Source organism: Bombina bombina, chromosome 2 (assembly GCF_027579735.1).
Source record: "Bombina bombina isolate aBomBom1 chromosome 2, aBomBom1.pri, whole genome shotgun sequence".
NCBI classification, from domain to species: domain Eukaryota; kingdom Metazoa; phylum Chordata; class Amphibia; order Anura; family Bombinatoridae; genus Bombina; species Bombina bombina.
This window is the reverse complement of record NC_069500.1, coordinates 708,310,650-708,320,649: the sequence shown is the minus strand read 5'-3', so window position 1 is coordinate 708,320,649 and position 10,000 is coordinate 708,310,650. Positions and strand designations below refer to the sequence as shown.

The 10,000-nt window shown below is 35.2% G+C and overlaps 1 protein-coding gene across 1 annotated transcript in view; it reads left to right on the top strand.

The window, feature by feature from the left end:
* Positions 1-10,000, top strand: part of NCBP1 (nuclear cap binding protein subunit 1) — a 188,252-nt gene that overhangs the window by 10,052 nt on the left and 168,200 nt on the right. Inside the window, exons 3-6 of the mRNA XM_053702701.1 lie at positions 2,310-2,410; positions 5,869-6,025; positions 7,507-7,614; positions 8,561-8,682. Coding sequence (XP_053558676.1) covers positions 2,310-2,410; positions 5,869-6,025; positions 7,507-7,614; positions 8,561-8,682 — 488 coding nt within the window. The remainder of the gene's footprint in view (positions 1-2,309; positions 2,411-5,868; positions 6,026-7,506; positions 7,615-8,560; positions 8,683-10,000) is intronic.

Below are 10,000 nucleotides of genomic sequence, written 5' to 3'. Positions count from 1 at the left end.
ATTGGAAAGTTGTTTAAAATTACATGCCCTATTTGAAACTTGAAAGGTTTTTTTTGGACTTTACTGTCCCTTTAGTGATTTCATTTGATATTTTTACATCAATTTTGATGATGTCAAAGACTTTGTCTATTGCTGTTTTCTTAAGGAGTGCCTTTATGGTTTAAATCTTTGTCATCTAACATGGTTTCTAAGAATAGGCTACTAACAGTCTAGTTTGAAGGGAAAATTCTTTTTGGATCAGAATTGAATTCTATTATCAAAACTGTCACTGGGGGAAAAGGGGGCTTTTCTACCTCAGGACAAACAATCTAAGGGGAAGTTCAAACAAATAGTATTCGTTCCTTTCGCTTCCCTACAGATCAAAAGTCCCCCTCCAATCAGAAGTCTGAAGCCCATCTCAAATATGCATGAAGGGACGACCCCCTGTCTAGAAAATATTCTGCTAGGGGGCAGATTCATTCAGTTTCAGAAGGCCTGGTCTCACTCAGTTCAGAATCCCAGAGTTCTCAATATCCTATCCCAGGGTGGTCCCATAGGCTTTCACAGCAGAGGTCCCTGGTAATGGTTTCATCTGTCTCACGTTCCAAAGGATCCTGTAAAGGTTGCTACTTTTATTCAATGTGTTAAGGACTTAGATGATATTGGATTAATCCAACTTGTTCAATCTCTCAACAGGGTCAGTGTTTCTACTCCAACCTCTTTATTCTCCTAAAGAAGAAAGGTAGCACTTATTGTCCTCTCCTGGACTTAAAAAAATAACTGAACAAATTTTGTTCGGATATCCTCTTTCAAAATGGAAATGATCTGTTCCATTTGGTCTCAAATTCTGGAGGGGCAATTTATGACTATAGATTTAAATGATGCATATTCCAATTCACAAGGATAATTTCCAGTTTCTAAGGTTTGCTTTTCTCAACAAGCATGACCAATTTGTGGTCCTCACATCTTCACAAAAGTATTGGGGTCTCTCTTAGCAGTAATTGGAGCTCAGGGAATCTCCGTTGCTCCTTATTTGGATGATATCTTGGTCCAAGCTCTGTCTTTCTTTAGCTACTGCTCATACCCACAGAATGGTATCTTTCCTTCAGGAAAATGGATGGGAAATCAATATCCCCAAAAGCCCGATATCACTAGCCACATGGGTGTGTTGATAGACTGTCCAAATGTGCTTATTTCTCACGGAACTTCGCAGAATGAAACCTCCTTGGAATAGATTTTTTTTAAATCATTTTGATATTTATGCTTCTTCCGAAGCTGCTTATAAATGTATGTTACACTTATATTTGATATTTTATATTAAATTGTGATACATATGATTGTGAGCAACATTTTTGAACCATTTGAACTGATTTTATAAATTTTATTTATTGGATGTGAAGTAAAGTATTTTCATTTAAGAAAATAAGTGTGGAGGAGTTTTGTTATTTTTACTTTTGATGATATCTCAGTGAAATTCACTTTATAAATGAGTGCATATTACACACTTAAAATAGTCATTGCACAACAGATTAGCCAGACCTTATATTCCAATTTTAGATTAGCAAAATTTATTATATGCACAATCTGAGTTTTTAGACTTAACCTAGATGTTATAGGCACACTCAAAAGCACCCATTTTGTCTTTATGTAAATTTATTCCAATCTTGAGGTGGATTGGTATTTTTTGAGTTTTTAACTCAGAAGAATCTGTAAGCACTTAAGACAGACTAACTTTTTGTATAAATATATTTCCCAAATGTTGTTCTCCCATGGGGGCCGCTTGAACTGAGTAAGTACTCGGTAACTGGATATACTAGGAAATGGAAGTGACATTTATCCAAGTAGTAGTGCATGGTGGAAGTTGTAGCCCACAATAGACATACACAGTTGTCTATATTTATCTTGTGAGTGACAAGTGAAGTGATCATCTTGGAACTGTATAGCAACGTAAAAAGTTACATTTACCCAACGCAGTATGTGGTGGGAGTCTACACTCGATGTTTGACTTTATATTTGTCTTGTTAGTGCCTATAGAGAATATCAACTAGTTACACCTCTTGGAACCTTAAAAGGTGCAGATGAAAGTATCTTGAGGGCTGCATTTGGCCCTGGGGCCTGTACTTTGAGACCACTGTTTTAAATTAATCACCTTTTTTATTTTCTGCACATTTATGTTGTCTCTAAGTTGGGTTGCATTTTAAAAATATGACTTGCATTTTGATTTTACTATTTGTGTCTTGTCATTGCTAAACCAATATAAAACCTATAAAACCAATATAAAAAAACATAAATATCATGTTTTTTCTCTTTCTTTTTTGTCCCCCCCCCAGAGTACTTCTTCTCTTGAAAGCAATTTAGAAGGCCTTGCTGGTGTTTTGGAGGCTGACTTGCCAAACTACAAAAGCAAGATTTTAAGAATTCTTTGTTCTGTGTAAGTGTACAGATGTGTTTATTCCCATTAAACACTGTGTGCTTTTCACAGTGTTAACTGCTTGTTTGAAATGTTACTGTATTCTAACAGTATATTGATTTGAAACTTCATCTTTGCTTTGAGAAAGTAAGACTGAATCATGTTTTTTTCTACATTGTACAATAGGGGGATGTTATGCACCAAGAAAGTTCCACCAGATTTATTATGCAATGTATGTGTGGCTTCTAAAATTAATTTTATAGCTGATATCTTGAGTTTAGTTTCAATTGTTTTCTGTGTTGAGCTTTCCAGTAGATATATTTTGTGACCAGCAACAAAGTACCAGAAATTACATACTAAAATGATGTTGATGCTCTAGTCCAGGTATTGGGGAACCTTGTCCCTCCAAATGTTTCAGAACTAATTTTCCCATAATGCTCAACTGGACTTCAGAGTGCCTAAGCAATCAGAGGTAATGTAGTTCTGAAACATCAGGAGTGCCAAGGTTCCCCAACCCTGCTCTAGTCGGATAGCTGGATGTCCTATATTAGAAACTAGTTCCTTTTTCATACACAATGGGGGGGCGCAACACAAGTAAAACAATTATTTATTTCAGTACAGAAAAAATAATAAAACGTTAATCTCATTATAGGTTGATGCCAAAATCATTCCAAAGTGCCTTCATTATCAGAAACAAGTCAAAGTGATGATTCCTAGCATAAAAACTGTTCCCCAACCTTACTGTTTCTGAAATTTTGTAATTGGATCTGATTTACAATTAGGTGATTTAGGCTGTTTACTGCAAACCTTGTTCGACATCTTAAACAGTTTTAAGTGAAAAATTGTAGGAAAAGAGTGCCATTTCCGGGGAGGGGAGAGTGGTAGTGAGCATACTCCTTGAGCAAAGATTAAATACCTGTTATCACAATGCTGTTAAAACTGGAATTACACCATTTGCCTTATTTGGAGGAGACTGTGGTCTTTATTCCCGATCAGCAAGGCTAGCTAATGTCATAAACTTAGTATACGGTACACTGTTTGGTAATTGTAATTGGATAAAGCTGATTAGGGACAGTGATACAGAATAGTTAGCCTTGAGAAGTTAGCAGGATGCGGAAGTTCTAAGAATTAGAAATACATTTTTTTTCTGAGCTAACTTGCATGAATAGGGGAAAAAGTGAAAATATTTTAAAGTTTTGTTATGTAAAATGTGTAATGAAGTACTGCCCAAAGGACACACTCGGTGCACTTTTAGAGCCCATATTCCCTTCTTAAAACAAAAAGGGTATAAATTGAGCCCAATCCAATAAACACAGCACACAAACCTAATATCACATTAATAGTTGATTATAGTGAGGTCCCACCATTCAGTGATTTCAGTATATTTGTCAAGTGATTGTTATTACTATTGCAACCTCTAGCCTTGTTTTGTTGTTTGGTCCCATAGATACATTTTTCTCAACTAATAATAAATTGATACATTTTGGTGCAACTAATTTATGTTTTTTAGATTGTTGCTAGGCTGAGTGAGTTCGGACAGGGGTAGGAACATACATGCATTGTCAAAATGGGTTGTTAACCCTCTGGGAAATAAGAATTTTTGTGACATTTTATAATGTATATAATATATGCATGGTTAGATATTGTAGACCACCTCCCTTTTTGAATAAATTGCAAGAAGGTTCTAAGTGACAAAAAATTCTGATTTTTATCTGTTCAAAATAGATATAAAATCCTAAGTTTTGGTGTTTTGTGAAAGTGAACCGATGCTTAAATCGACAAAACTTAATGCTTATTTAGTGATTCAAGTAGAGCATAGAATTTTAAACAGCTTTCCAGTTTACTTCTATTATCAATTTTGCTTCACTCGCCTAGTATACTTTGAAGGAGCAGCAATGCAGAACTGGGGGCTAGCTGAACACATTGGTAAGCCAATAAAGAGGCATATATGTGCAGCCACCAATCAGCATCTACCACTCTGCTCTTGAAGCTACCTAGGTATGATTTTGAACAAAGGATACAAAGAGAACTAAACAGATTAGATAATAGAAATAGATTGAAAGTGTGTTTAAAATTGTATGCTCTATCTTAATCATGAAAGAAACCGTTTTGGTTTAATGTCCCTTTAATGTGCAACCATAAAATGTGTGCTTTATATATTTAGGTAATAGTGACTCTCATCTTGCCATTTACTATGTTCACCATTTATTTTTTTATTTTTTTTATTTCCATATTCTGCTATATTTCTGCAAACTAAACTTAATTTCTAAAAATTCTTGGTCTGCTCAAAACCAGTATTAGTAATGTGGGCTTATCGGAGAAAAAAAATAAAGCCTGAAAAGTTGCAATCAAGCAGTTAAACTAAAAAATGTTTCCCCATTAAAATGTTTAATATTTATTTTTAGTGTCTTGTTTCCATTTAGCTATTTCTGTATAGTTGTTAAATTATGGTTCCAATTAGCATTTTGCAGCAGGTTCCAACATATTCAGTGTTAAATATTTAAATGCAAAATTTCTAATATGTTGCATATGGTTCTTAGGAACATAATATAAAATGTGATGTAATAGAAGTCATCACTAGGTAGGTGTAATGTTTTCCTATGCAAGAAGCAGACTCAATTACATAAAACTCCATAGACAGTACTCGTTTGGAAATGAGGCCTCTTGGGAAAATAGCTGGTGAAGACAATGGGCAGTAGGTTTAGTAGAAAATATATCACATGGCCAAACAATAATAAAAAAAGCCTTGTACAATTAGGGTTTGACAACATCTTTATAATTTACTGCTATTTCTTTCTTTTGTAGTTGCTATTTTTTTAGAGGCATTACAATTTAATAAATTGTTCAATTAGTAGTACTACTGTGACCTGTGCTTTCGTTTAGTTAGTATTTTCCTCTTCTTATCATAGTGAATAAAATTCGCCAGTATTATACTGAACACTTTTTGTGTTAAAGGAATACGAAACCCAATTTTTTTTTTCTTTCACGATTCAAATAGAGCATGCAACGTTTTAATTTACTCCTATAATCAATTTTTCTTTGTTCTCTTGGTATCTTCATTTGAAAAGCAGGAATGTAAGCTTAGCAGCCGGACCATTTTTTTGGTTCAGCACTGGGTAGCGCTTGCTAATTGGTGGCTAAAAAAATTTGGGTTTCATATCCCTTTTTAGGTTGTTGCTAGTTTGAAATAAACTGTCCATATTTCCTTCTCTTTGCTGTAACACAAGGACAACATTGTGGAGAGAACTGGTTTAACCAATAATATTTGAGTAGAAACTTTGCAGTTCCCTGTACAGAAGAAATCAATCATTGTCTACACTTTTTTTTTTCTCTCACTATTTCATTTTATTCAATATACTTTTTAATGCAGAAAAACAATTCTGGAAATACGTTTCTTCATACAATTTTCAGTCTTTAATTCTTCTTTTTAAATTGTTAACTCTAATAACCATTTTTTTTTACTCTGAAATGTTCTCCAGCGCTCGTTTGTTACCGGAGAAGATGACTGTTTACACAACGCTAGTTGGTTTGCTGAATGCAAGGAACTACAATTTTGGTGGAGAGTTTGTAGAAGCCATGATTCGTCATCTAAAGGAGACCATAAAATTAAATTCCTATAATGAGGCAACCTATTTAGTATGTACCACTACAATATTTTTTTTTATATATATTATGCATGTATAAAACTGATTTTAATGTCTATTTTAGCACAGTGACATCTGATTTTTCACAAAACAAAGAAGCTGTTATACATTTTAAGATATAGTCGTTATATGAAAGAATGTGTACAATGTCAGTTTTGTGTCACATAACTTTACAATGTAGTATATACACTATAAATGCTAACAAGTGAGTCCCACTTAAGATAAGATCAATCAATTCTCCTTGAGCATACAATTTTAACCAACTTTTAATTTACTTCATTCTTTTAGTATCCCTTGTCAAAGGAGCATCAGGGCACTACTTTGAGCTAGGAAAACATCAGAAGAGCCAATAACGAGGCATGTATGTGCAGCCACCAATAGTCAGCTAGCTCCCAGTAGTGCTTTGTTGCTCCTGAGCCTATCTAGGTATTCTTTTAAACAATAAATACCAAGAGAACAAAGCAAATTTAGATAAGATGTAAATTGGAAAGTTATTTAAATTGCATGCTCTGTCTGAAACATGAACTTTCTATTTACAGGAAATACATGTGAAATATTTGAGCAAGATGCTAAGGAATCTGATTACTGAAAATCAGATTTGATTAATTATGTTAATGTAGGTTACATACATATATAGGGAACGCTGGGAATGCTGAAATCGTAGGTCAAGTCTTAAAGACCAAGGCAAAGAGTTCTAAGAGTAGATAGGAATATGAGAAATAAATGGGAGGAGGAGAAGAGTAGATCTTGCTCGGGGATAGGTGGGATAGTATTTGCAGACAAGGTAAGAGATAAAGGAATGGGTTAGACTTATGATTTCTTATGTTTTTCTTTTGGGTTAAGAGAAGTAAATTGAGGGACTGGCAGATGAATATGGCTGCATCTCACTGATGATGCCCAAAGATGAATGAAAAGATCATTTGGGGTCCCTTGTTCAGAGAAGGTGCTGCGCTGCTGTCCATTCCTGAGTAAACACTTATATTTTTCTGTATGTAGTCTTGGAGAGGCATGTAGATTGGCTTGCATAGGGACAAGTGAGACCGTAGAGCATTTAATAATAATGAGGGGTATGATAGATGATTTTGTTTATTGTGTGACAAATTTGGAACTTTTTGGGATAATTTTTATTGTGGGATTAACTGAATTTAGCAAAGGTCAGTAAGCAAATTAAAGTTTTCCTTTGTTGAAGTAGCACTACTGGGAGCTAGCGGAACATATTGGCTGAGGCAATGGCAAGAGGCATCTATGTGCAAAAACTAGCCCTAGTAGTGAAATGCTGTTCCTGAGAATAGCTGGATATGCTTTTCAGCAAAGGATACCAAGAGAAAAAGCAAATGACACAATAGAAGTTGATTGGAAAGTTGTTTAAAACTGCATGCTGTATCTGAACCATTTAATTTTGACTTTGCTTTCCTTTTTAAGAAATAAATCCTAAAAGCTGAGTTCTTAATTTTCTTTCCCCTAACTGTAAAGGTCCGTTTTCTATCCGATCTTGTGAATTGCCATGTGATTGCAGCCCCATCCATGGTAGCAATGTTCGAAAATTTTGTTGGTGTGACCCAGGAGGAAGATATACCCCAGGTAAGTGAAGACTGTGTTCTTATTTTCTTTAACACATTGTTTCTCTAAACCACTGTTTTTTCAAACCTGTCCTCAGGCCTCTCTAACAGGTCACATTTTGTGGATATCTGAACTAGAGCACAGGGGAAATAATCAGCTGATTAGTAAACATGGTTATTTTACCTGCTCTCATCCAAGGTTATCCAGAAAACCTGGACCGTTGGGGAGGCCTGAGGACAAGTTTGAAAACCAGTACTCTTAATCAATACTTAACTGAAATTAAAATAGCTGAATCGTAAAAGTGAATTGTGATTTTGTTTAGTATGTTGGAGTTGAAGTAATTTATTGTCCATAACAAATCTTTGTTTTGATGCCCAAATTGTCAGTATAATTCTGCTCTGATTTTTACTCTACACCAGCTTGTTCCTCAGATATTTGGATTCTTTTATCTGTAAGCAGATTGTTTTTCCTGGAGCAGTCACTGTTGACACTGCCGGCTCCTTAGCAGCTGCTGTTGCTGGGTACAAGTGCACAGGTTCTATATACATAGCTTTTAGTGTGCACAGGACATGTAAAACATATCACAAAAAAAGTAATAGCTTTCCCTAGAAGCATTCTTTGATAGTCTAAATAGAATAAAATGCTTCAGAATGTCCCTTTTGCAATAATTCAACATCCCAATAATATATTGATTTACTTTGTTACAATTTGGGAATTTACAATAAAATGTTGCTTAGAAAAAAAAATGGAATATTATTTTCTGCTTAAGAAACCTGTAATGATGATGAATATAGGTTATCTGTATAACTATGCAATGGGAATTGTGATATACTTGAATCAGCATAAAAAAGATTGCTCATCATTTTAAAACTTAAGAGCTAAAATATATCTTTTTGGTCTATTGAACCAGTTTACATGACATATTTGAACCATTTGCATTAAAAACAAACTACTGCTTTTTTTATAGGTGAGAAGTGATTGGTATGTTTTTGCTGTTCTCTCCTCTCTTCCGTGGGTTGGAAAAGAATTATATGAGAAAAAGGATGTAGAGATGGACCGCATTTTTTCTCAGATTGAAAACTATCTTAAGTAAGTAATGCTTATTACATCATACCTGTTGTCATGGCAGAATTTTTATGTTGAAAAACTGACTATCTTGGCTCTCCTTTAGTAATACTTCCCAGGTGAGGAACCCCCTCTCTGAGGATGTAGACAGAACTTACCACTCCCCCCAATTACCTGTTTATAGGTACCATTTAGCACTCCTACTCATTGTTCTGTCCAACCTCTAAGGTGCACAGGACATAGATGCGCTGTCTCTCTTTGTGCGATTATGGGTGTACTACCCTTCGGCTTTTCCTGGGTAGATTTGCCCTGTGGACTTTAGTCCCGTTTTAGGGTTGTGGCTAGATATACCTCATGTATACTTTGTTTCTTCGTATTGGGGAAGTTTCTATGGGCACCGCCATCTTGGCTGTTGTCTCCGAAAATGACAATGTGCAGGTTACTTCTGGGTTTGTGTGGAGAAAACGCTTTGTTTAATTTTTTTTAAATGTCGTTTTTCTTGACGACTGCTATACTACCGCTGCATCTCCTCTTATTTGGAATACTGGGTTAGCAGTTTCATTCCACTGTAAGTCCTGACAGTGTTTTCTATGCGCTGGTTGCTGCATATCTTGAAACAGCTTAAGCATTGATCTGATATACAGCTTTTTGTTTGTTTTCTGCTGATCAGATGGGTCTTGTATCTCAGTTCCCTTTCTCCCAGGACACAGGTGAATCTACAATAAGGTATGCATTTAATCTTATTTATTACCTTTTTTATATATTGAATGGCGATAGGGTGTTTATTTTCTACAGCCCTGAGACCAAAAAGCATACCCATATGTGGCAGATCTTGCTGGCAAGATAAAAAGCTTTGTAAAGCTTGTATTGGCCAAATATATGGTGGCAGTTTTACTTCACCCACTGCTTTTTAGGGAACATTCTGCATGTATTGAAGCTCCACTGCTCTGGTCTGATAGATAATTTCGGATGAAGCTGAAACTCTGCATAGTGTATTATCTGAGCTCATTGGGTTACATTTATCATTCACATTCTCCTATATTTTCTCCTAAAAGTTCTCATGAGAAATAATTCCCCTATTTATCATTCAAAAATGCGCCTAAAATTGGGCAAGTTCAACTGTAAAATTCTCCTACTCTGTTCTCACATGAACATGTTCTCCAAAAAAAGTGTTAAATTAGATCCGTTTTGTCGTATTTCATATAGTTCTCATTAATTCTCCTGCTTACAAATGTATCATTTATATTCTCCTGTGGAGGACAGAAAGTTCTCCTGCAAGTTGCTTTGTTAAAGTTCTCCATAGGGGGGCGGGGCCAACCACCAAAGCTGGAAGACGCACTGT